Source organism: Lepus europaeus, chromosome 18 (assembly GCF_033115175.1).
Source record: "Lepus europaeus isolate LE1 chromosome 18, mLepTim1.pri, whole genome shotgun sequence".
Lineage (NCBI taxonomy): Eukaryota > Metazoa > Chordata > Mammalia > Lagomorpha > Leporidae > Lepus > Lepus europaeus.
Window position 1 is genome coordinate 39,593,794 of NC_084844.1, and position 27,344 is coordinate 39,621,137.

Genomic DNA, 27,344 nt, shown 5'->3' on the forward strand with positions numbered 1-27,344 from the left:
ATAATGATGCTTGCCAAGAGACACGGCTCCTAGAGCTGGGGGAGCTTGTGGATGAAATCATCTTCCAGATCCCCTCAATTTCTGTCTGTAATGTAGGCTTATCCCTGGTTAATGGGAAGGGAGACTGAGACCCAAAAGAACTTGATATGCCCCAATGCACCAAGAGTCAGAGCCAATCTGGAATCAGCGCTGTCTGCTGCTTCCCGTGCGTCTGAATGTACTGCTCGATCCGAAGTCCCCTGTCTTTCCCCAAGACCCACAGGCAGGAGCCCTCTTGGTTGGTCTTACACTTGGTATACAGCTGGTTTCCCTGCCAGTAGGTTCCAGCTTGGAAGGAGGAGCTGCAGTGGAATCTCAGGAGGTCACAAAAGAGAGGGGTCCCTGTCTCTTAAAATCCTCTGTAGTTGGGGCTAGAGGGATAGTGAAAGAGGGGAGTCAACGTAGGGCTAGGGCTTGGGCTGGGCATGTCCTGAAACACCACCTGTGATGCTAAGTATCTTAATGAAGTCTCATTTTGTCCCATTCTTCCTACAAGCTCCCACTTCCTCTCCATCCTCCCTGCCACTTCCTGCCTGGACCATTTCAGAGACCTGCTCATGGGTCCTCCCTTCCCTGCTCTGTCCTGCCCCAGCCACCAGCTTCCTCTTCCTGACCTCTGATCAGGCCACTTCCTTTCCCTTCCCTGCTGGTTCAAACACTTTCACTAACTCCCTGTCCCCTTCAGAGGAAGTCCATCTTCACATTCAAGATCATGCAAAAGGTGACCCCAAGATTCCATTGTAAAATTTCTAAAATTTTCTCTTAAGCCTGTACCAAATTCCATCCAGATGAGATTTCTGCTTCTTGCCTACTGTTCTCTCCATCCTAAGCTGGCTCCGCAGAACTGTCTCCTTTGATCTCACTCCCTCCCTTAAGACACGTCCTGCTTAGGCTTCATCTCCACTGGCCACTCAGTCTGTTGGCGTGTGCTCTTCCACAGAGCTCTCGATATATACACAGTAGTTGTTTCTCAAGGGTGGAGGATGAATTGGGAAAGACCCAGTGAAGGACTCCAGGAAAACATTTCAGAGGCTGCTGCAACTGACTGTGTAGGAGTGAGGACACAGTGGGCGGGAGAGGAAAGTTGTGGCTGTGGGGTGATGCTGGATAGAGACTGAAGCCCTTAGGTCCCAGGAAGCTGAGATCAGGCACACGGAGCAGCCTTGTCTGGCTTGAACCTGTGAGGAGACCCACAAAGTAGAAAGGCCACTCATTGGGCTCATAATCCCCATCCTAAAACTGTACCCCCAGCTTCCCACGCCTACTAGCTTCACATTTCCAGCTTCATGTTGCCCCAAAATAAAATGTAGCTGCCTAATTTTATAAACAAAATGTGCTCTTGGAAATCCCAGAATCATACAATAATCCCAGAATCATACAATAATCTGGAATAGATCTGTTTTCAAAGCTGATGTCTAAGAAAGAGCCCAGAGATCTGATGGCCTGGACTTCAGACCACAGGGTATGACCCTTCAAGTCCCTCGTGAAATACATTTCCCATCATCAACAAATATTTATTTATTTATCTATTTGAAATGAAGAGAGAGAGATTGAGAGAGAGAGAGAGAGAGAGGGAGAGAGAATATTCCACTCCCTAGTTCATTCACAAGATGGCCATAACAGCCAGCACTAGGCTAGGCCACAGCCAGAAGCCAGGAACTCCATCCAGGTCTCCCACATGGGTTATAGGGACCCAAACAAATGGGCAAACATCCACTGCCTTTCCAGGTGCATTAGCAGGAAGCTGGATCAGAAGCAGAGCAGCCTGGACTTAAATTGGCATTCAGATATGGGATGCTGGGGTTGCAAGTGACAGCTTAACCCATTGCACCACAACTCCAGACCCAACATTCTGCATTTCATTCAGAGGACCATTATTGATCTGATTGCTCTGGAGGGGTTAACAGTGCTTTAGAGAGGGCAGGGGTTCAGTAGGCACAGAGAGATCTTCACATTGGAGGATGAGCTGGAGGTTTCTGGATTTGGCCTCCCTGCTCCTGGGGCTGCTCTACCAGATTGTAGAGTAATGCTTTGTCATTGTACAGGGGAGTAGAAATCGGAGAGATCAAAGAGAATCCTTGGCAGGGTCATGGTCAAGGAATGTTGAAAATAAGATTTGAAATAGTAGACAGTGTATCCTGAAGAACTTTCCAGGAAGTAAAAAAGGGAACCCGTGGGCTGGGACTGGGCACATTTTCCATCCATGGCTAAGAGTGACGGGTGGGATGGGCAGGGACAGAGTAGGTATGCTCAGTCTAAGAACGGAATATGCTTTCAGTTGCATCATCTTATGGTCTCTACTTGGAGAAGACGCCTTCTCTAGAAAGGAAACTGCAGATCCAGAATTTCTCCCATCCCTGCCATCGGGCAGCATCTATCATGGATTTAAACCATGGCTGGGATTCCAACCAGGGGTTTGAAAATCTCTACCTGTCTAAACCTGGCTCATTCCTTTGCAGTGTGGGATGGTGTTAAATTAGAACTTGGCTCAGTGATGGATTCCAGAAACCCTACAGTTAACACTCTTGGATCTTAGCATCAGAGGATGTAAAACTGACCAGCACATGGAGATCTTGGACAGCTGTGGTTTTTATTGACACTTGAGCTGTCATAGTATTTCCTGGAGTGAAATTACAGAGGAATATCAATATATCCCAAGGCAAGTGGAGTGGTCTATGCAATGCAGGAGCTGGTGGCTCCAGGGAACAACACAGTGCATTTCACACTGACCCAGTAAAAATCCCTCCCCACAACACTCACATCAGGACCAAAAAAAAAGGTAATGGACAAGGTATGAACCTAACCCAGACCTGGCTTCTACTTATTGAAGATTGGCTTCCTCTACTGGACACTTGGTGTAGGTGGAAAATTCTTTAGTGTACAGCTCTGGAGAAAAACATTGCCTTGGACACCAGCTGGGAGGCATTTCAGAGACAGTTGTCAAGTTGTCTCTATACTAGGCTCCTGCTGTTCCTCACTGCCAGCTTGTCTTTTATTCTCCACTATTCCAAATATGGAGAAATTGTATGACTTCCTAAATTGCTCAGATTTTATGCTAGACCACAGTGCTTCTGCCACTCCAATTGTGCATTTCTCTTGTTTGATGGTAAACCTGCCCCGTCAAGCCTGCACTTTCTTTTCTAATCTTCTAATCAACGGATGGGGTTTTACTCAAACTCCCTAGGGACCAACAGTCATCACCTAAATCCTGTGAATGACACATGGGCATGAAAAGAGGCACAGGGGCCCCTCCCAGAGGGAGCTGCACGCCTATTTTGGATGTTGGATCAATAGATCAGGGGCTATGACCTTCAACTGAATTTCTTCAAGGTAAAGTCTTACAGTGTCCTTGTCATGGGAGCAGGGAAAATGCCCACTTGGGTCTACTTGACAGAGGCCCTGTGCTTGTCAAATACCAGGTATGGAAGAGGATTCAGACTACCTGAAGCTGCAGCTGGTCTCACCTTTGGAAAGAGCAGGCTAACACTGCGGTAAGGGCTAAATGGATCGCACATGAGAAGTGCTTCGATCAGTCACAGTCACGGAGTGCGTTCTCAGTAACTGAAGCAGTCATTACTCTCACGGAACTTTAGAAGACATATGGCCAGGGGACAATGGGAAAGGACTAAAAGATATGACAATGGAATTCTCACGATTCCTCTCAAATAATGACTCATGCCTATAAATTGAGATGTGTTATGAGAAATGCCTTGCGTCATACAACAGCAATGGTGAGGCATGCCAGTTAGAGGGAAGAGGTCCCAGGTCTCTTGGCAAGGGTCAGGTGTTGGGAGTGCTCTGGGCGCCACATGAATGTGGGACATAGTACATGGAAAGCAGTCTCCCAGCGACAGCAGTGCCATAACTGGGCAAGTGTTCCTGGACCTCAGGCTGCTGATCTGTTCTTCTCATTGGCTAACTCCTCCCTGGGACTTCAGCTTGGTGCTACCTGCCATCTTCGGCCAATGCTTCAGACCATCTGGATTTGGAGGCCGCTCTGCCCAGCTCAGCTGCCTTCTGTGCAGAGGGAGTGGCTCTCTGGCTTTTTGTTTTTTTCTGTGTTTCTCTCTCTTGGTATTTTCCTACAGCAACTACCTACAGTGGATTCAATTCATATCCTCTGTTGCTGGAGAGTGAGAAACCTGGAATTGAAAATAACTCTGATTGGGGCTGGAAATGGGTACCCTCTGTGGGATTGGATCTCCCGGTCTCCTACTTGGCTTCCAGCGACACAGAATGATCAGGTGGGAGTACACCTGGAATCTGGACCCAGCTTTGTTCTATGATTCTGTCTCAGATTTCCCCTGAGACCCCATAGTCAGAGAAAGAATGAATAGCACTTGAGAACTCCTTGTATTCCACCCTGTCTTTGCTCAGAGAGAAAACCTAGCCCCCAAGCGCACAAGCGAAAGCATGCAGGGTATTAGAGGTCCATTTGAATCGATGCTCAGATCCTCTGAGCTGTTTCATGCGCCTTCTACTGTTGTGGGATTTCTCATGTCAGGCTCCCAGTTCTCCTTTCTACAAGAGAACCAACCAGGATTTTCCCCTGACCTTTCCTACAGCTGTAGGGGGCTCCTTGGAAGGCACATTCTACCAAGTCATTTTCCTAGAGAGGCCAGCATTGCACTAGCCTTGAGCTGGCAGATGCTTAGTAAATGATGATGTTGCCTGTGTTCTCCATGCCAGGGACTATGGAGTTCATGTGTGTGATCTAATTTAATCATTTAGAGCGATCTCTGAGGTGTGCACAGCTTTTATAGTGCTCATTACAAAGAGAAAAGAACTGCGGCTTAGAGAAGTTCAATGCCTCCCTCACACGGGGAAGCCTGGGGATGTGCCCTCTAACCAGGCCTAACACTCACGCGCCTTTATTTACACTGGAGTTGTCCATTATTTCACATAATCCTCTGGTGGCGAGCAGCTTTATCTACATTCTACCAGTGAGATTGAACAGTTTGGGAAGCTACCCGGAGCTGGAGCAAGTCCAGGAGGTAAAATAAGTTCCTTTAGCCCCACTCCCACTCCAATTCATTGAACTAGAATCTTTGGGGGAAGATCACTTAGACTCTGTGCTCTTCAACATGTCCCTGGTGATTAGAAGCTGTCTATCTGGTTCAAGAATCTGCTTTATGGCTGGGTAAACTAAAGTCCAAGGAGAAACATGAATTTCCAAAGGTGATGTTATAAAATAGCTACAGCACAAAGCCGCAACTCAGCGGCTGTGCCTCAGGCCCAGGTGCTGCGTCTTGTAATGAATGTTGTGTTGCTCTGCCTAGAGCCCTTCCTATGAACCCAGAGCAAGGCAGTCACTCTCCCATCTTTAGCAACATTGACGGCCAACAAGTCTTCACTGTGTGCTCCATGTGAATTGCCCTTGGCTATAGACAGCTGTCCCCCTCAAGGCCACACCCACCAATCTTGGTTGATGGCAGCATGTGAAGGATTAGTAATCTAATTTTAATTTTGGAAAATTCTGAAGACCAGTCCAGAACATCCCATAGGATTAGTCATTCCTTCTGAAATAAGAGACTAATCACTGCTGTTCACACCTCCTGTGGTTAAACAGGAGCCCCAGCACCTGGCAGGCAGCTCATCAATACTTGGGGAGGTTACTCTGACCCACAGCCACAAAGGGCTGTCCATTGTGACTGGACCCTGAGCAGGAAGGGGCTCTGCAGCGGATCCGGCTGAGATGTGAGTGATCCAGCAGCTTGGGCCATCAGACCAGGTGGACTTCACTACATTAGTGCTAACTAACTGCGGTGGGGGAAAAGTATCCTGTGCTCTGTGGAGTTTCTGGTTCTGAGGAAGAACTTGGGGTTCAGGCACAAAGCCAGCCACATGACGAGAAGAACTGATTGAGGGGCAATTTCCGGTGGGTTGTTGGACTCTTGTACAGAAGAAGAAATTGAGTTCCTTTGTAGCCAGAAGTGCCCATCACGAGCCGAGTTCCATCAAACCCACTGAATCACAATTCCAGATGGGCTCCACAGCAATGCACTGTAAGACGAAGCAGCCACTGCGACAGGGCACAAGCAGAATACAACAGCCAGAAGAGCAGGGGGCTGACTTCCACACCAGCCACACTGCCGTGCCACGCCTTCAGCTCCCGCCACCATAGAGGAGCCGATAGAGCAAGAGAAAGGTTAAGCTTGGGTCACAGATGGTTCAGCTCGGTGTGAGGACACAACTGAGAGTGAACCACAGTTTTAGATCAACTTGGGGGCCTTGAACAACAGCAGTGAGGAGCAATCCTCTGGATGGATAGAACATGGGAAACTGTTAGTCTTCCACTCTTAGAGAAATACAGGTAGACTGAGGTTAGAATGCAATCATGTGTCACGCTAATAATGCAGACACATTTGGAGAAATGTGGTGTTTGGGGATTTCATCATGGTGTGGACATCAGAGCCTAGACAGTACAGCGTACTGCACACCTAACCTAGATGAGGTAGCCTGATGTTTTGCCAGATTGCTCTTGCCCGAGTTGCTCTGGTCAGTAATCTTCCTCCACACTCAGTTTATGTCATTTCCAAACATTCTTCTGGTACCGTCACCTCAGCACTTGAAGATTTTCACTTTACATGATGAATAAATGATTCCTGAATCACTTAAGACGCCCAAAGCTGGTGGTACATTCAACATCAAGGTCAAGTCTAGCCTTTCCTTTCAATATTGCTGGCAAACATTTTACTTTGGCCAGGATCACCTGGTGCTGAAAGGGATCTGCTGCTGTGTTGTCTTCCAGTCTAGTCACGCGACCTTTGTCCACTTCACTTTGTCAAAGTCCTTTTGGTCTCACTGCCTTCCATGAGGCTGATCCCTTGACAGCTTCCGGCACTTATGCTTTCCTTCTAAGACTGTAGCTGTGTTGGGCTAAGACATGCCTGACCGATGAGCAATAACCATCCCTGATTTTCCACCTTCATAGCCCTTAATCACTTCCAATTTCATTTCCCAGTCACTCGACCAGACCTCTTACTGGAAATATCAGCAGTGGATTTTGTGTGGTTAGGGGCCATGATGAATAAAACAACAAAAGACGAAATCAAGCACAAGAGAAATTGATGCAATCAGGAGATGCATTAAACATGAGATGTATGCGGCTGCTGCCAGCAGCACAGCACACTGTCTCACAGTAGACTTTTTTTATAAGTAGGAGCATATGCTAACACGAAGATAAAAGTATAGGTATAGCAAATACATAGATCAGTACCACAGTGGTTTATATCATTACCAACTATTGTGAATATACATGCAGGTGTGCCTCAGAAATATTGCAAGTTTCGTTATAGGCCACCCCAATATAGCAACTATTGCAATCGAGGGAGTTTCTTGGTTTCCCAGCACATATATGTTGTGTTTGTACTATACTATAGTCTATCAAGTATGCAATAGCATCTGGTCTATAAAAGGGCACAGACCTTGACTAAAAAATACCTAACTTCTAACAAACGCTGCCCACCAACTGGAAGCTTCAGTGAACTGTAATCGTCGCTGGTGGAGGCTTTGGCATCAGTATTGATGGCTGCTGCCTGATCAGAGTGGTGGTTGCTGAACTCTAGGGTGGCTGTGGCAACTTCTTAAAATAAACAATGAAATTTGCTGCATCATCTGACTCTTCCTTTCATAAAAGATTTTTCTGTAGGGTGCAATGCTGTTTACTAGCATTTTACTCCCAGTAGAACTTCTTTAAAAATTCAAATTAAGAGACTGGCACAGTGGCATAGTGGGTAAAGCCGCTGCCTGCAGTGCCAGCATCCCATATGGGCGCCAGTTCGAGTCCCAGCTGCTCCACTTCTTTTTTTTTTAAGATTTATTTATTTATTTGAAAGTCAGAGTTACATACAGAGAGGAGAGGCACAGAGAGAGAGGTCTTCCATCCAATGGTTCACTCCCCAATTGGCTGCAACAGCCAGAGCTGCGCCGATCCGAAGCCAGGAGCTTCTTCCAGGTCTTCCATGTGGGTGCAGGGGCCCAAGGGCTTGGGCCTTCTTCTACTGCTTTCCCAAGCCATAGCAGAGAGCTGGATAGGAAGTGGAACAGCCAGGACTCAAACCAGCGCCCATATGGGATGCCGGCACCACAGGCAGCTGCTTTACCTGCTATGCCACAGCACCAGCCCTGAAGCTGCTCCACTTCTGATCCAGCTCTCTGCTATGGCCTGGGAAAGCAGTGGAAGATGGCCCAGGGGCCTAGGCCCCTGCACCCATGTAGGAGACCTAGAAGAAGCTCCTGGCTCCTGCTTTGGTTCAACCCAGCTCTGGCCATTGCAGCCATCTGGGGAAGTAACCAGCTGATGGAAGACCTCTCTCTCTCTCTGTGTGACTCTGCCTCTCTGTAAGTCTGCCTTTCAAATAAATAAATAAATCTTTAAAAGAAATTTAAGTTGATCCTCTCAAATCTTGTGCTGCTTTATCAATAAAGTTTATGTAATACTCAAAATCCTTTGTTATGATCTCAACAATGTGCATAACAGCTTTATGAGGAGTAGTCTCCATATCAAGGAATGGGTTTCTTTGCTCAGCCATAAGAAGCAATTTCTCATCTGTTAAAATCTTATCATGAGATTGCATCAATTCAGTCACATCTGCAGGCGCCACTTTGAATTCCAGTTCTCTTGTTGTTTCCACCACATCTTCAGTTACTTCCTTCACTGAAGTCTCGGGAGTTGGATTCAACTTTTGCCAAGCTTCTTGTTTGTTGATATTTTCATTTTCTCCCGTGAGTCATGACTGTTCTTAATGACATCTAGAATGGTGACTCCTTTCCAGAAGGTTTTCAATTTGCTTTGTGCAGATCCATCAGAAAAATCACTATCTTGGCAGTAATATCCTCACACAATGTCCTTCTTAAATAATAAGACTTGAAAGTTGAAATTGCTCCTCAATCCATGGCTGCAGAATGGATGTTGTGTTAGCAGGCATGTACACCACGTTAATCTCATTCTACATCTCCATCAGAGCTCTTGGGTGACCAGGTGCACTGTCAATGAGCAGCGATATTATGAATGGGATCTTTTTTTAAGCAGTGGGTCTCAACAGTGGGGCTGAAACTATTCAGTAAATCATATTATGAATGGATGTTGCATCAACCAGGCTTTGTTTTTTTTCCCATTTATAGAGCACAGGCAGAGTAGGTTTAGTTTTTCTCAGGTCCCTAGAGTTTTCTGAATGGTAAATGGCATTGGGTTTACCTTAAAGTCACCAGCTGCGTTGGTCCCTAACCCTCAGAGAGTCAGCCTGTGCTTGGCTGCTTGGAAGCCTGACTTTGGTTTCTTTCTTGCTCTGAAAGTCTGGATAGCATCTTCCCCAATATAAGTCTATTGCATCTACATTGGACATTTCTTGCTTAGTGCACTGATGATCTCAGCCAGCCCTTCCGGATAACTTGCTGGAACTTCTACGTCTACACTTGCTGCCTCACCTTGCTCTTTCATGTTCTAGAGGTGGCTTCTTTCCTTAAGCCTCGTGTCTTCTGCTACTTCCTCACCTTTTGCAGCCTTCATAGGATTAGAGACAGCTCGTGGCTTGCTCATATGAGGTGTGTCTTAAGGGAATGTTGTGGCTGGTTTCACCTCTTCAGACCACTAAGACTTTCCTCATCTCGTCAGTAAGGATATTTCATTTTCTGGCCATTCATGTGTCTGCTGGAGGAGCATTTTAAATTTCCTTCAATAACATTGCCTTTGAGTCACAACTTGGCTGTTTGACACAAGAGACCCAGCTTTGGGCCTCTATCAGCCTTTCATATTCCTTCATCATTAAGCTTAATCATGTCCAGCCTTTGATTTAAAGTGAGAGCTGTGTACCTCTTCCTTTCACTGGAACAGTTAGAGGCCATTGTAGGGTTATAACTTGGCCTACCTTCAAGAGAATTTTCAGAGAATAAGGATGCCAGAGGAGGAGAGAGATGGGCAAGGGGACAGTTGGTAGAACAGTCAAAATATACACATTCATTCAGTTTGTTGTCATAGATGAGTGTGACTCATGGAGCCTCAGAACAATTCCAATGGTAACATCAAAGATCACTAATCACCAATTCCCATGGCAAATAATAATACAATGTGTGCAAAACTGGGACACTTGCCACCATGTGACACTAGCCACTCAGCGACAGGAAGTGAGCATGTGCTGTTGGACAAATGGTGCCGATAGACTTGCTATGTCAGGATCGTCACAAATAGGTTTCCAAGAAGGGGTTGACGACAGCATTGATGTCCCCAAGTTCATCTGTAGGAGCTGGGGGAGGGGCATGATTCACTCCAGTGACTTTCTCCTTGCAATTTCCTGGTCACAGAGCTCGACAGAGTCTTAGAGGCATTCTCTTAGATGCATTCTCTGGATATCATTACGTAAGCAAGTGAATTCAAGCGGCACAACCGGTGGGTTGTGGTGGAATTCGGAATGCTGCCAAGATTTCTCCCTTCCAGGACTACAGCACTCCTTCACCAACTGCTGACAGTGGCTGTGTCATCATACAGTGCTGATAGGCAGCCAAGAACTCTGTGCTGAATTTTCTCTGTGCGACATGCCCTGGACAGAAGTCTCCTGCCTTAGCAGAGTCAAGTCCTGCTCCAGGGGCAATCTGCAGTCATGATCCGGTGAGATGAGGGATTAGAAGCAAGGCCCTTCATTCCCATTTGGGTTATCCAATTCTAAAGCTCCCAGTGGGATTGGCTGAGACCTAGGCTGCAACTGCATCACAATACAGGTTCCTCCTCTACTCAGCCCTGCCTTCCACACTCTCCACTACACTGCCCACAAGCATTTCCACTTCAGGGTTTGCTTACCCGAGAGATAAGTTGGTGACATCCATGGTTCCTGGTTGTGATATGTGTGCCATCAGAAAGATTAAATAGCTTCAGTGCTGTGTGCCTGGTTTCATGCTCCAGGGCATTTCAGTTACCAGTTGGAGGTAATTTGAGTTCCAGATTTCTTGAAAAGGAAGAGAGAATATTTGACAAAGGGGATGTGAGCAAATTCTGCTCAGACTTTTTTTTTTTTTTTTTTTTTTGACAGGCAGAGTGGACAGTGAGAGAGAGAGAGACAGAGAGAAAGGTCTTCCTTTTCCGTTGGTTCACCCCCCAGTGGCCGCTGTGGCCAGCGCGCTGCGGCCGGCGCACCACGCTGATCCGAAGCCAGGAGCCAGGTGCTTCCTTCTGGTCTCCCATGCGGGTGCAGGGCCCAAGCACTTGGGCCATCCTCCACTGCCTTCCCGGGCCACAGCAGAGAGCTGGCCTGGAAGAGGGGCAACCGGGACAGAATCCGGCACCCCAACTGGGACTAGAACCTGGGGTGCCGGTGCCGCAAGCGGAGGATTAGCCTATTGAGCCTTGGCGCCGTCCTGCTCAGACTTCCATAAATGAAAGATTCCTCTCTCCTCTACTCTCCTTCACTGATCTCTTCTCCAGGATTTTCCTGGAATCAGAGAGTCTTGTGATCCCCATGAGCTATCCTGAGACCACCCCACAACTGGTACCTGTCCCATATCAGTGCTCTTTCTAATGCTTCATGCTACCACTTATTTGCCTTGTGCCATGACCACCACTTATCATGGACCAAAGGGAGTTTAGTATGAATAAGTCCCCTTGGAGATCTGGTATGCGATGACCCTGCTGGACATAGAGTGGCACAGTAGGACATTAGCCCTCCAGATAGGCAGATTCAGACTTTCCACAGTTACACCAGCATGGCATCTAGGACCCTTGTCTGCCCCTTGGAGACATAGTTGTTCTCTGTTTCTGGGTACAGGGCTCACATGGTTGACAGAAGTTCAGAGGTTGATTTCATTTGCTGAAGGGTGATGCTTTTAGAGGCTTGGAGGATCTTGTGTATTTTATGGCAGCTCTCAAGCTTGTAAAGATAGGGTATAAGGGGAGAATGGTAGAGGAAATGAGTTTTCTGGGGTCAGGCAGCTACCTTGTAGTTGCAGCCTTGTGGAGTTTGGGTACCCATCTTACCTGTCCCCATCCACAATTGTCACCATTTCACCATGCATGGGCCTGCTTTTCTTACCATTACCCTCTCCCCTTCCCACCCACCAATGCTCTAGTTCCATCCCCTGGTGCCTCTTGCATACACTGTGACAGTGCCTAATGGCTTTTCTCTTCCCCTCCCAACCCGGGCGCAGCCACCTGGCTACTCTTCCTGCAGAACTTCTAGTCACGGCACTTCTCTTCCCCACTGAATTGAAACTTTCGGTGCCTGTTATTACTGGCGTGACCACACACTCCAGTTTGCCTGGGGCAGTGTTAATTTGATCTGTAGTTCCAAAAATAATTAGCAACCGTGCCATCTGTTACTTTGCAAAACTTTCTAATTTGGGTGATAAAGAATTATAGGTTCACCTCTTGCTATTGCTATGTAATGGAGCACTAAATCCACTGACCTTGACAGCTGGCCTTGACCTTCCTCCTGAGAGTCCCTACCACTTGCAACATAAAGGCTATAATTTCCACACATGCCTTGACCCTGACATATTCAGATGGGCTTCCATCCATTTGGTAAGTACATCAAGATCATCACCACAGATAGGCATTTTTCTCAAGCAAGCCCTATCCTCTGCCTCCAACAGAGGCCCTCCACCTGTACATTCACCATGACCAGGTTCACGTTCCACCTTGCCAGAGTCTAAAGCCTTTATATATACATCTTGCTGAGGGTCCTCTAGCCCTCCTCTGATTGATTATTCAGTGTTAGGTTGGAAGACAAGGAAGTAAGGTCTGGGAGAGGAAGAAGGCCCCGAAGCTGTTGCAAGAGGTCATGGGAGAGACTCTGGATGAGCATGAGGCTGGTGTGGAAAGGGATGGCAGTGAGTCTCCTGCTGGCTGAGTGACCCCAATATGTGGAGTCTTGGGAACCACTGCTGGGAGCGGGACTCAGAAGGCTGGAGTAGATTTTCTGGTCCTGTCAGTTTCACCCCGAGCCCCAGGGAAGGTCAGCCAAGCCAAAGGGCCATTTCTGAGGAACACAGCTCCCTGGGACTCTCATTCCCACTGACATTTTTCTCTCTCCCTTATTTGGATTCACATACCCACACACACACACAAATTACTGATTATAATAAAATGTGCATTTATTTTATGTATTCCAAAAACAACATTTACTTCCATTTAACATTAGGAATCACATCTTAGGTTCATAAGAACAAAGCTTTCCTAAAAAGATAAGACATCATAATGTGATTTTCTTCCCCAGGACCCTTAAAGATTCCTTGGAGAGGTGCTGCATTGCCTACATTTGGCAGGGGGTTGAAGTGGCGCTCAGACAAGACAAGTCACCTGCTCAAAGCTTTATAGTTTAAAGACAACTAAAATTCATGGAAGATGCATTTAAGAACTCCAATAACTTAAAAATAATATTTAAAAATATAAAATAAGTCATTTTCCTTTTGGAATGATAACGGAATCATCTCAGGATGCATCTTTTCTTTAAAAAATTTATTTATTTATTTGAGAGGCAGAGTTACAGAGAGAGAGAGAGAGAGAGAGAGAGAGACAGAGAGAAAGGTCTTCCATCTGATGTCTGCAATGGCTGGAGCTGAGTCGATCCGAAGCCTGAAGCTTCTTCAAGGTCTCCCACATGGGTGCAAGGGACCAAGCACTTGGGCCATCTTCCCCTGGTTTCCCAGTCCATAAGCAAGAGCTGGATGAAAAGAGGAGCAGCTGGGACATGAACTGTCACCCATATTGGATGCAGGTGCCACAGGTGAGGCTTAGCTTACTACGCTGCAGCTTCAGCCCCTCAGAATGCATCTTGAGAAGGAAAATAAATGAAGCATTTCTCAAACTTCAGTTTGGTCTCAGAATAGGTGACTATGGCTTTGAAGTTTTGGATTTTTGGTCCAGGTATTTTATGGAATCTTGGACCCACTTCTCCTTGGGATCAGCACAGATCTCCTTGGCCAACTTGGTCTTGAAGCTGTGGGGGAGAGAGAAAGAAAGCAATTAGGAGGATCCTGGTTGGAAATTCTGTCCCTTTAACCCCAAATCTTCCAGAACCATTTGCCATGGGGGAAGAGGCTGCTATGGGAGAGAAGGAAGGGATTGGAGAGGGGATGGGAACTGAGTGCTGCTCCTGATGTCCCAGAAAAGTCACCATTGCTCTTGCCTCGGTGGATCTGATATGATCTGAACTCACTACCAGACATACCAGACAGGGAGCCAAGAGTGAACATTTCCTATTGTGAGTGCTCATGAATTAGATTATTGAGGTCAAAGTGAGGGAGCCTATGACTCCAAGTAATTCTGACATGCTTCTTCACTTGGCATCCTAGAAATGACTCTTGGGTCTGGAGAGAGTGAGCTTTGTCTACTTACATCACAGCTTTCTGGGGGCATTTGCTGCCACTGATTCTTCTGTAGCTCTCCAGCCGCTGAATGTGGATCTTCTTGGCCATAGAGAAGCAGCAAGTGGTTGGGACAAAAGCTGGATTTGGAGGAAAAAGTTGCAGAAAGGATGATACACAGATATTTCAAACTCAACTTTGGAAGGGAGGAAGGAAGTTTGGAGATGAGGGTATGTCAGAGGTGGAGGGAGAATCCATCCAATGACCCGGCATGCTCCCTGGTGCAGGGGGAACCCATCACCATTGATGAGGGTAGCAAAGAAGCTTGCCCCTACATGTCATTGATGTATAGGAGCTTGTTTGGATTCTACTGAGGCCAGCAGATGCTGGGCTTCTAATTAACCAACAAATGGTTTTTCCTTTTCTCACCATCTCACAGTAAGAGGAGGGCATTCATTTCTGTGCCCCATCCCCAAACTCTGCCCACGAATGCACCCAGCATCTCTCTCAATACTCATGTCAGAACAAGAGCATGGGGACCCACTGAGATGGCCCAGGCTTCTGGTCCTGGCTTCTCCACTGACTGGATGCAAGGTCAGGCCATTTCTCAACCCGCCGCATCTTGCCCCCTTCCCAGTGCAGAGTTTGCAGTGAGTCTCTGAAGACTCCTGCTGACCTGAGAGTTTTAGAGGTGGTTGGGTTTCTCTTAGGGAGACAAGGCCTTACCTGGCTGAGCAAGCACCTGGGAGCTGAAAACAGCTGCCGTGAGCAGCACGCAGAGAAGTGCTGCAGAGACCTTCATGCTGAGGCAAGCAGATGAGCGTGGAGCACAAGCTGGAGGCTTCTGGATTGGTCTCAGTCTCTGTGCACTTTTGATCACTCTGCCTGCCTTTATGGGGAGCAGAGAGGGTGGGCTCTTCCAGGGAAGTCTTTCCTAAACAAAGTCACCATCAAATCAGATTGGCGTGTCGGGGGTGGAGGGAGTATTGAATTGCTGACCAAGTTCCAGTTCTTGGGAAGAGATATGAATTAAGGAAGCCAGATGGTGGGTGGGACTTGGCGTCTCTCTCATCTATTCTGGGACTTGGAGTAGGAATGACGGTGGTAGGTTGTAATGAAATGAAATAAAACAAAACATCTGCTGTGGGGAGGGAAGCAAGTGAAGCTTGCATGTTGAGGTGAGCTGATCTAGAAACCTTCCTCAGTGGCTGGGCCCGGATTTGGGAGGCCAGGCAGGGGCCCTGAAACTTCTGCAAGGCTCTCACCCAGAGGCAGAGAGCTCAGCCACTCAACACTGCTTTTCAGCTCTCTGAGAACCAGGAAGGGGAGCACAAGAGGGGCTCACCCCTATGATTTAACCTTAGTGTCCTGGGAACCTAAGCATCCCACGATGTCAGAACTGGAGAATTTCTACTGACCTTGACTTCCTATGCACTTTTAAACTATTTGCTTAACTTCTAACACCCTTTTACAAGTAGAATCCAAACAAGCTCCTATACATCAATGACATGTAGGGGAGTGGGTTTGTTTGTGGCAGAACAAGTGGCTCCTTGTGTCCTCACACCCCAAGGATCCAAGGAGAACTCTTGGAAAATCAGCCATCTGGCTTATCCTCAGCCCCTGGACCACATGGCAAAGTGTCTGATAGCTAAAAACATCAACTGTCACGGTCTCTAAGATTTCACCTCTCCCATGTGCATAACCAGAGAATTCCCACAACCCACGGGTATCCCTTTGTGCATAGCACTTAAGCCCCCTAGGAGAAGAGAGTGCAAGAGGAGACAAAATCTTCACTTAACTCACTAGGGTGAGTTACACAGCTGTTTCCTGGCTCTTCCTGCACACTCCTACATCACACTCATAGATTGGCACAGTTGCATAGACAGGTGTGTTAAGAGGGACAGTGTCGTGGTTGACTGGTCATGTCTCATGGGCACAGGATTAAAGAGTGCCCTTGCTGGCCTGCAAGGTCTCTGAGTGTTCATCCAGAATAATCACCTTGAAAGGGACCAAGTAGGGCCAGACACCTGTGCCTTCCCTGTTCTTTGCTGCTCAGCTCTAGGTAAGGTGGGCTGATAGAGACTCTAGGCCTAGAACGCCTGAATTTGGGTGATGGCTGTGCCACTGACTAGCTCTGCTACCACAGACAACTTTCTTACCATGCTTTCTCATTAACTTTCTTATCCCATGTTGGGTTAAGATGGGGATGGTCATCATGCCTGTCTTAGAGGCTCATGGTGTGAATTAAATGAGTTAATAATATAAACAGTGGGGGCCGGCGCTGTGGTACAGTGGGTTAACACCCTGGCCTGAAGTGCTGGCATCCCATATGGGTGCCGTTTGAGACCCAGCAGCTCCACTTCCGATCCAGCTCTCTGCTGTGGCCTGGGAAAGCAGTGGAGGATGGCCCAAGTCCTTGGGCCTCTGCACCCGCGTGGAAGACCTGGAAGAAGCTCCTGGCTCCACAGGCTTTGGATCGGCACAGCTCCAGTCATTGCGGCCAATTGGGGAGTGAATCAGCGTGTGGAAGATCTCTCTCTCTCTCTCTTTCTCTCTCTCTCTCTCTCTCTCTCTCTCTCTCTCTCTCTCCATCTCTTCTCTCTGTGTAACTTTTTTTAACAAATAAATAAGTCTTTAAAAAAATAATATATCCAGTGCTTAGAAGAGTGACCAGATCTCCGTATGTGCATAGCAAATGGAAGATAATACTTGTCATTATTGGGAAATGTGGCACATTTCTGTGGACCAGGAGATGCTAGAAAGACACCCCACATCTGGGCAGATGGATTCCTCTGCAGATCATCCCAAATTCCCCATGCTTCCAAGTAAAGATTGGCTACTCTGAAGACAGTTTCCAGGAATTCTCTGGTTATGCACATGGGAGAGGTGAAATCTTAGAGACCGTGACAGTGTAAGACATTTGGAATGAATGCTCTTGACCTCAAGGTGCCTTGGCTGCCTTAGTTGAGTGATGATGTTTCCTGCATAGGAAATACTCTGACAGTCCTGCAGGAAGTTGAGAGGGCCCTATTAGCTAATGACTACATTTATTGTGTTGCCTCCCTCACTTCGCAATTATTTCAAACCCAGTACATCTCAGCAGGACAAATAAAATAAATCTTCAGACATCCAAGATGAGCAACGGTTCTATCCATCCAGTTGTTGGCTCTCTCCGGCGAGTGAGGGAATCCTGCTGGCTCACTTTTCCTGTCTTCTTTGGAAGCTCACATCCCAGCATGACCTAAAGCAGCCTGTGATTTGGCATCTGATAAATGGGGAGACTTCGTAGGAAGGACCCTGAAAGATAGGCAGAAAATGAGTCCTCTATTCAGAAAACAAAATCTTGGCTCTTAAGCATTTTCCAAGGAACAGTGAGGGGTCAGTAGGACAGATGCCAGGGGACACGGCTCCTGGCTTTATTTTCTAACTCCAGATTTTTTATAAACTGTAGAGCATAAGATAGGCTTTATTTTTCTTCAGATTTATTTATTTTACTTGAAAGTCAGAGTTACACAGAGACAGAAGGCAAGGCAGAGAGAGAGAGAGAGGTCTTCCACCCAATGGTTCATTCCCAATTGGTTGCAACAGCCAGAGCTGTGCCAATCAAAAGCCTGTGGAGCCAGGAGCTTCTTCCAGGTCTCCCATGTGGGTACAGGGGCCTAAGGACTTGGGCCATCCTCCACTGCTTTCCCAGGCCACAGCAGAGAGCTGGATAGGAAGTGGAGCAGCTGGGACTCAAACCGGTGTCCATATGGGATGCCAGTACTGCAGGTGGTGGCTTTACCCACTACGCCACAGTACCGGCCCCTAGATAGGCTTTAAAGAAACACTGACACAGTGACATTTATTTTATTTTATTTTTTTGACAGGCAGAGTGGACAGTGAGAGAGAGAGAGAGAGACAGAGAGAAAGGTCTTCCTTTTGCCGTTGGTTCACCCTTCAATGGCCGCCACGGCCGGCGCGCTGCGGCTGGCGCATCTTGCCGATCCAAAGCCAGGAGCCAGGTGCTTCTCCTGGTCTCCCATGTGGGTGCAGGGCCCAAGCACTTGGGCCATCCTCCACTGCACTCCCGGGCCATAGCAGAGAGCTGGCCTGGAAGAGGGGCAACTGGGACAGAATCCAGCGCCCCGATCGGGACTAGAACCTGGTGTGCCGGCACTGCAAGCAGAGGATTAGCCTATTGAGCCTTGACGCCGGCCAACATTTATTTTATCCCAACTGTCTCTCTCTTTCTCTCTCTTTTTTTTTTTTAAGATTGTTTTATTTATTTGAAAGTCAGAGTTACACAGAGAGAGGAGAGGCAGAGAGAGGTCTTCCATCCGCTGGTTCACTCCCCAATTGGTCGCAACAGCCAGAGCTGTCCCGATCCAAAACCAGGAGCAGGAGCTTCCTCCAGGTTTCCCATGTGGTTGCAGCGGCCCAAGGACTTGGGCCATCTTCTATTGCTTTCCCAGGCCACAGCAGAGAGCTGGATCAGAAGTGGAGCAGCCGGGACTTGAACCAGTGCCCATATGGGATGTGGCACTTCAGGCCAGGGTGTTAACCCACTGTGCCACAGCACTGATCCCTCTTCTGATTTTTGATGGTAGCAATGATTATGGTATCAATCCTTCTATTAATTGGGATTAAACTGGGCTCCAAACATCAGTGGCTTAACACAACAGACTTATTTATCTCTCTGTCACAGTGGAAGACAGACCAGATAGCTGTCCTCCAAGCAGTGACCACTGACTTCAGGATATGGACTGCTTCCACCTTGGAGTTGAGCTTTATAGAACAGTGTCCCCAAAGTTACTGTTAGTGGAAGAAAAGATTGGAAGTATGAGTTATTAATAGGTGTCAGGGCTGGAAGTGGCTTTCATTACTTCAAACCTCACCTTCACCTAATTGGTTAGTATTCAGCCACATGGCCCCCAGAAAATACAATTTAGTCTGGGGGATGTAGAGGGGCTCATGGCTATGTGATGGACATTTACAGTTTGTGCTACTTCAGGGCTAGTGCATGTCCAACAGCCAAGTTCCAGAGATGAGAAAGTTTAAACAGAAGTCACTCTTCATGTGCAAGCCAGAGGGCCCAGGACAAGTTCAAAAACTACACTAGTTCAAAGGAGAGAAAATCAGGGTGCCTCTAAGTCTATCCCGTGACTGGTCCCAGACACAGCTGAGGACCAGTGAAAAAGGAGGAAGGGGCCTCTCCCCCCACAATACTCCCCATCAGAACCTTTGGAAGGGAATGTGTTGGGTCACCTGCCAGTCCTCTACCTAACTTCTCAATGCAGGTAGTGTTTGTATTATTCTGGACATCTGTGGGTTTTTTTGGTGTTTGGGTGATGTTGTCACTAATATGAGAGCTGTTGGTCTACCGTGTAGGCCCAGTCAGGTGAAGTCACTTGCCCAAGTTTACCGGGCACATTAGTGGTGTTCCTGGCCCAATACTCCTGTTGTGGTTTGGGATTTCTCTCTAATTCTCCATGCCTATAGAGGACCAAGGGTCCTAGGCCTGCCTAAGAACAAATAAGTTTAAAATTCCTTGAGAACAAAGAGATACAGCTTGACAGAGATACCTGGAGCCAATTCTGTTGGTGCTTAGGCACGTGGAGCTCTTCTCTCCTTCCTGTCCTACTCTCTGATACTCTGCTTAATACTGGCCTGCATCAGTAGGCTTGCTGCATCTCATTAAGGTGCAGCGTGTACTCATATCCCCTACTACTACTCCTGGCATGTCTGCTTCCCATTTGTTCTCTCTGTAATTGAGATTAAGCTCTTTACTGGTGTTTGAGGACAAAGACCAAAGGCAGAAGCAGGGGCAGAAAATACTGGTGGACACAGCCTGGGCACTAAATGATCACCAGTAAATTGTCTGCTTGCCACAAACGTTGTCTGATTCCTCTTGACATCTGGAGAAGTCTACCTAGGGCTTTGATGGAAATTCTGTCTTTAAGAAGATAGCCTGAAGCTATCAATGGTTTGTGCAGGATCCACACCTTCCTCCTTCTTCCCTAACTTGTCAAGATGGACATTTTTTTTAAAGACTCATGGTTTTCTGCTCCGTAAGGGAGTTGCAGAATCATCTGTGGGTTCTTTCCTGGTTTCTCAATGCATAACTCTGGATTAGAGGATTGATGAAGAGAGAAACACTAATCAGCCATGAGGTTGACATAATGGATGAAGGCAGACACTTTGGGGTAGGGTATGTGATGGTGATGAATAACTTTGCAAAGAAAGAGAGGTCCTTGAACAAGTGTCTGCAGCTCATGTCACATGTGGGGCCGTGCAGTGGGCTCAGGTTGGCACCGGCCTGCCTGGGACGAAGCCCAGGGTCTGTCTTATGCTTGTTCCTCCTTAATACCAGCCGCACATTCTGCAACTATTCCCCTCTCCCAGGCACCCTGGGGACCCTTCAGTTCAATTTCATCTTTTAAAAAGTCATCAAAGTCAAGTTTTATACAAAAATATATTTTATGTAAAAATTCAAGAATAATACATATAAAATAATCAATTCTATAATAAAATGGCACGGTATGTACAAGGCTTTACAGTTCAAACTCCTCCCCCATGGCAGTGCAAGTTAAATTAAGGTACTAATAACTTAAAAATATTTAAGGAAGACTATGATTCACACGACTACACAAAGCTCCTAGTTCTCAGAATTACAACAAGATAATCTCTGTACAACTCTTGAGTTGAGGCGAGTGGACATAGGTTATTTGCTTCTCCAATCCAGGCTTGGATTTAATGCAGCAAGACTGCTCAAGGCTTTGAAGTCTGAGTTTTCTTGTTCAGGTAGGCAATGGCATTTTGGGCCCACGGCCACTTGGGGTCAGCACAGACCTCTCGGTGCTGTTTGGTCTGGAAGCTGTGGGGAGAAAGGACAGTTAGGTAACGTGCTTAAGAGGATTTAACCAAGGGGTGTAACCTATGCTATGGGAAACCTGTCTGGGCTGGTGGGGCTACCCCAGTGGAGGAGGAGGAAGACAAGACAAAGGAAGAGCCTCAGGGGAAGCAGCCGCTCTTGGCCTGGGTGAAGTCTCCTGGGCTCTGGGATAAAGAAACTGAGCTCTGAACTGAAGGCCTGCAAGGAAGCTGGAAGCGGGAAGTCATGTTCTTTTCTTGGCTTCAGCTTTCCCACCGGAAAGCTTCCGGGGCTGAGAGTGTCTACCCAGGCTGGGCACCGTGGTCCTCTCTGTTACCCGAGAGGAGAGCTCAGGACTGCGGGCTGAGGGTGCTGGCCATGGTGCACTCACATCACAGCTTCCCGGGGACAGTAGCTGATGCTGACGAGTGTGTAGCTCTTCAGCTTCTGCAGGTCCATCCTCCTGTTGTAGAATCTGTAGCAGCAGGTTTTGCCACTGTTAGTCCCCTCTGCAATAAAACAAGCAGTCTCTTCAGGGTGTTCTCTGGGTCTTCTTATTTGTCAAGTAGGGAATAGTCGGAAGACAGAGTGGGAGAGAAAGGGAGATGGAGGGGGAGAAGCTGCCCACCCCAAGTTCAATGTCTCTGCTCTTTGAGATCTTTCCTTAAACCCTCACTCTCATGGACTATAAGCTGGGCATGAAGCATCATCAGCTGATAGAGGAAGGGTTGTCCAGTAATGCAGTTCCTTGGGGGCAGGGAGACCCAGTTACATGCCTCTTTTAGGCTCCAAAAATCCATTGTCTCTGCAGAGCTACTTTGCTGGAGGCTGGGCTAGAAGAAGGTTCTGTTCAAACAAGGTGATTCTGAAGAGGTCATAGGAGGGGCACATGAGCCAATGATCAGGGCCAGAGAATAGCAGCTGGGGACCCCTGTGCCCACTGCCTCTGCAGAAGCTGGGCCAACTAAAGCACAGAACATTCTGGGTCTCCTCTCCTCCCTTCCATATCTTGGAAGTGCCCTGCACACCCACCACCTGCGGTCCCCTCTTAGATCACCCCCAACTCTGAACCCTACTGACAGCAGCTAGGTGGTGACTGCCTGAGGGTGTTTCCAGTGTTGGAGACCCAGAGGAGCCAGATGTGAGGTTCACCGCTGGAACTGGAGCTCAGGTTCTGCCTGGAGCAGCGGTGTGACTGGGCTCCCTCCTGGCCCATGAGCTACCTTAGCTTGGAAAAGCAGCTGTTCAGGCAAGACTGTGGGGACGTCTTCCGCTGTGGCAGTCCCTGAACACCTGGAGAGGAGATGGAGAGGTCTGTGCCTCACGGGGAGGAGGGGGCGCCTCACCTGGCTGGGCAAGCACCTGGGAGCTGAAGGCAGCCGCTGTGAGCAGCAGGCACAGAAGTGCTGCAGAGATTTGCATGCTGGAGCGCCAGGAGGGAGAGCTGCAGGTTCCTGTGCTGGCCTCAGCCTCTCTGCTCCTGGGCTGCAGGTTCCTGTGCTGGCCTCAGCCTCTCTGCTCCTGGGCTGCAGGTTCCTGTGCTGGCCTCAGCCTCTCTGCTCCTGGGGAGGCTCTGCCTGCCTTTTATAAGCAGAGGGACGAGGGGTGGGGCAAGAGGGCTTTGTAAATTCTGAATGAATCACAGGATACAGTCATAAATCTGCTGAGCCAGAGCCTGGCCCCCGGCCTAGAAATGAGAAGGAAAGTGTGGGTGTGAATGGAGTGAGCTGTTTTCCCTCTGAGACCAGAAGAGGCTGGTGAGACGGGGCAGTGCCCGGGCAGAGCACAGCGCTCCACGGCTGTGTTATGAGCTCGACTTCTTTGAAATGGAACACTTTCTTTAGAAAAGCGGAAGGAAGCAGGGACCCTGAAACCAAGGAGACGTCAGAGATGTCCCCACTTTTCCTTGCGGGAAACATCCCCAGGACTCCAGAGTGCAGAAGGAGGCACTGAAATCCAACTGATCTCTAAAGTGCATCGAGAGAGTCCCGGCAGCTGTCTCAAATCGAGAAAAATAGAGTAAGAGAACGTGAGCAGAATGACAGGATTTGGCACTAGAATAATACTACCTGCAACTGTAGGGTCTTTTCATCTATTTCTGCATAACAACCCATTAGAAACAGGTGACTTGCATCAATAGCAACCATTTACTTTGCTCTGAATTACGAGGGTTGACTGGCTTCAGCTAGGTGGCATTTGCTCAGCGTCTTTCCTATCTTTGCAGTTGGATGATGGTTAAGATTGGGATCGTCACAAAGCCTTTGCTTAATGTCTGATGTCTGGGCTGAGGACAGGAACAGCAATGGGTTGGACCAGATGAAGCTCTCCTCTCTCTCTCTCCTCTCTCTCTCTCTCTCCTGACCTCATCACCAACCTCTTCAGGGGTTCATCCACATGGTTAGTTTTTTAAATTAATTATTTAGTTTTAAAGTGATACTTCCCACCCTACCCTCCCTCCCGCCCATGCTGCCACTCTCCTTCCTTTCTTATTCTTTCTTTTAATTTTTACAATCATCTACTTTCAGTTTATTTTATACTCATAAGATTAACCTTACACTAAGTAAAGGATTCAGCAGCAAATAGTAAGCAGAAATAACACTGATCCTCAACAGTAGAGACAAGGGCTGTAAACCAATCAGTGAATCTTAAAATGTCAATTTTGTTCATACACTTTGCATTTATTTGTACTCCATTATGTTAGATAATTTACACAATGGCTTCCAGCCCCCCAGGAGCAAGACTAGGGCACACAGAGCACATCACTGTGGCACAGCTAGTTAGGTCAGGGCTTATGATGCTGGCATTCCATATTGCAGTGCTTCTTCAAGTCACAGTTGCTCTGCTTCTGATCCAGGTTCCTGCTAATGTGCCTGGGAGGCAGTAGATGATGGCTCAAGTATGACAGTCCCTGCCACCCATGTGGGAAACCAGGATGGAGTTCCTGTCTCCTGGTTTCAGTCTACTCCAGCCCTGGCCGTTGCAGCCATTTGGAGAGTGAACCAGCAGATGGAAGATCTCTCCCTCTCTTTCTGTTACTCTGTCTTTCAAATAAATAAACCTTTTAAAAACAAAAAAAGTTGAGTAGTGGACAAACTGGTGAGGCACTCAGGTTGATGCTGGTACCCTTCTGAACAAGTGATTCTAAGCCTGTCCTGTTTGTTCAAAACAGACATCGAAGTGGGGGGCTTCCAGGAAGTACTATGCTGGATATAAAGGAGGAAGATTAGTATCTCAGTAATGGAGGAGAGAAGAGTTTCTAGAAGTTCTGGGAGATCTCCGGATGTGAAGTATTTTGGGGCTTGATGGAGTTTTGACCACTCAGCCCAGGAGAACATTCTCTGTGTCACCAGCGCTCTAGCTTTGGACAATCAGATGTGAGATACAGTGACAAGTGCTATCTCTGAACAGAAACTAGTAGCCTCTCACCATGGCTGCCCTTCCTCTTAACTATAGGATGGCAGGACCCAGATGAGAGTGCTCTTTCAGCTTGGGTCTTATAATGGAGGAGACCCATGGGCAAGAGACACAGCACAGTTCCAGGACATGGAACAAGCAGGGGTCTAACATTAGAGGAGCTGAGTGAGAAATACATGGATTCTCACTGTACTATTTTTGCAACTTTTCTGAGATTAAAATTTGCCCAAAAATAAAAATCTGAAAAACACACCATTCCAAAACCCTGGGATGTAGAGAAAGCAATGTGAAGAGGGAAGTTGATAGGGATAAATGTTTAATTAAAAAAGAAGAAAGATCTCAAATCAGCACTCTAATATAACACTTGAGAAACTAGAAAAAAAACAAACTAAGAAAACCCAAAACTAGTCGTAGAAGGAAGAAAACAAAATTAGAGCAGAGATCAATTAAGTAGGGCATTTTTAAAAATAGAAAAAGCAATCAATGACATTGAGAGTTGGTTTGTTGAAATCATCAACAAACTCTTAGATTAACTGAGGAGAAAAAGGAGAAGGCTCAAATCACTAAAATATGAAATAAAAGAGGGGACATTACAATTAATGTCACAGAAGAAAGGGTTATAAGATAGTACTCTGGATAATTACATGCGAGTATACTGGATAACCTAAGGGGAAAACAGGCAAAATCCTAGTAATACACAATGATGAAGAAACAGAAAATCTGAACAGATCTATAGCTAGTGAGGAAATTATATTCCTAGTCAAAACACCAACAAGAGTAGGTGTTTGGTGTAGCAGTTAAGATACCAGTTGGTTAGTTCGTATCCTATATGGAGTGCTTGGGTTGGAGCCCTGGCTCTGCTTCTGATTCTGGCCTCCTGCTAATGTGCACCCTGGGAGGCAGCAGGTGATGATGGCTCACATAGATGGGTCCCTGCCACCCTTGTGGGAGATCTGGCTTGAATTCAAGGCTGCTGGCTTCAACCTGGCCCAATTTTGCCTTTTGCAGACATTTGGGGAATGAACCAGTAGATTGATGAAAAATCTCTCTTTGTCCATCTTGGTCTCAGTCTCTATCTCTCTGTCTTTCAAGTAAATAAAAATTTAAAACAAATGTCTCCCAACAGAGAAAAGCCCAGTATCAGATGGCTTTACTGGAGAATTTTATCAGACATCTAAAGAAGACTTAACACTGACCCTCCCCAAATTCTTCCAAGTATTGAAGAGGGGTAAAGACTTTCAAACTCACTCTATGAGACTAGGATCAGCCTAATATCAAAGCCATTCAAAGATGCTACAAAAAAGGAAACTATAGACAAATATTCGTGATGAATATTGATGCAAAAACCCTCAACAAAATATTAGCAAACTGAATTCAACAGCACATTTAAAGGATTATGCACTTGCATCAAGTAGATTTATTCCTGGAATAGAAGGATGGTTCAACACACAGGAATCAGTAAATATAATCAACCACATTGACAGATGAGGGACAAAAGTCACACTATTATCTCAATTGATGCTAAAAAAGCATTGAAAAAATTCAACATCTTTTCATGATAAGAATACTCAACAAATGAGAAAAGTATTTTTGGAAATAGAAAGGACACTATCTCAATTTAATAAAGACGATGCTTGAGAAACCCACAGCTGACAGCCTACTCAACTGGGCAAGACTAAAGGCACTTTCCCTAAGACAAGAATGCCTGCTCTTGCCATTTCTAGTCAATCCAGTCCTGAAAGTCCTAGCTGGAACAAACAAGCAGGAATAAAAAAAAAAAAAAACCCACATCAAAAAGGAAGGCATAAAACTATCTCTTTCTGTAAGTGATGTGTCCTTATTTGTAGGAAACCCTGAAGATTGTACCCCTAAAATACCTGTTACAATTAATAAAAGAATTTAGCAAAATAGCAGTATACAAAATCAATAGTTGTATTTCTATACACTTACAGTGAAAAAATCTGAAAAGAAAATGTTTATGGATTGGATGGCTTAATATTGGTAAGTTGTTAATAGTACTTAAAGTACTTAAAGCAATCTTCAGGGACAGGCATTTAGCCTAGAAGTTAAGATGCTGGTTAAGATGTCTGATTCCCATATCAGAGTACCTGGATTTGGTCACTGGCTCTGGTTCCTGACTCCAGCTTCCTGCAAGTACAGGCTTTGGGAGGCCGTGGTGATGGCTCAAGTAATTCAGTTGGTACCTCCCATGTGGGAGACCTAGATTGAATACCCAGCTACCAGCTTCAGCTCAGCCTACCCTCAGCTGTTGCATTTGAGGAGTCACCCAGAAGATCTCTGTCTCTCTCTCCCTCTTCCTCTCTCTCTTCTTCCCTCTCTCCCTGTCCTTCTCCCTTCTTCTCTGTCTCACTGTCTTTCTCTATCTCTGCCTCTTAAATACATAAAAATTTTAAAAGTGATCTATAGAGTCAGTGCAATCCTTGTATAAAAATTCCAATGACAGAAGTAAAAAGATTCCATCTTAAAATTTGTCTAGAATATCAAGGTACCCCAAATAGCCAAAATAATTTTGATAAAGCTTAAGCTAGAAGGTCTCACACTTCCTGATTTGAAAATATATTACAAAGATTTGGTAATCAAGCTACCAAGCTATTAGTATAAAGATAGGTTAATAGGATAGAAAGGAAGGATAGAATAGGAGAGCCAAAAGATTAAAAAAAAACCCGTTATACGTATGGTCAAACGATCTTTGAAAAGACAGTATCTTCCACAAATTATATTGGAA

At 46.6% G+C, this 27,344-nt stretch overlaps 1 protein-coding gene across 1 annotated transcript; it reads right to left on the reverse strand.

The window, feature by feature from the left end:
• Positions 1-13,679: 13,679 nt before the first annotated feature.
• Positions 13,680-22,730, reverse strand: LOC133746847 (uncharacterized). The gene is made up of 7 exons (XM_062175091.1): positions 22,531-22,730; positions 21,576-21,693; positions 21,089-21,187; positions 19,209-19,288; positions 15,058-15,216; positions 14,363-14,471; positions 13,680-13,964 (listed from the first exon to the last, which is right to left on the reverse strand). The coding sequence occupies exons 1-7, from the start codon at positions 22,604-22,606 to the stop codon at positions 13,859-13,861; spliced, it is 747 nt and encodes a 248-aa protein (XP_062031075.1). The 5' UTR covers positions 22,607-22,730; the 3' UTR covers positions 13,680-13,858.
• Positions 22,731-27,344: the final 4,614 nt, after the last annotated feature.

What these genes read in the sequence shown, in the direction of transcription:
- LOC133746847 (XM_062175091.1), bottom strand. Translation starts at nt 22,606, where the DNA reads ATGCAAATCTCTGCAGCACTTCTGTGCCTGCTGCTCACAGCGGCTGCC. An exon ending in AAGAAAACTCAGACTTCAAA is followed by an intron (nt 19,289 to 21,088) that starts GCCTTGAGCAGT and finishes TCCATCACATAG; the next exon opens with CCATGAGCCCCTCTACATCC. An exon ending in TGCCCCCAGAAAGCTGTGAT is followed by an intron (nt 13,965 to 14,362) that starts GTAAGTAGACAA and finishes TCTCCCCCACAG; the next exon opens with CTTCAAGACCAAGTTGGCCA.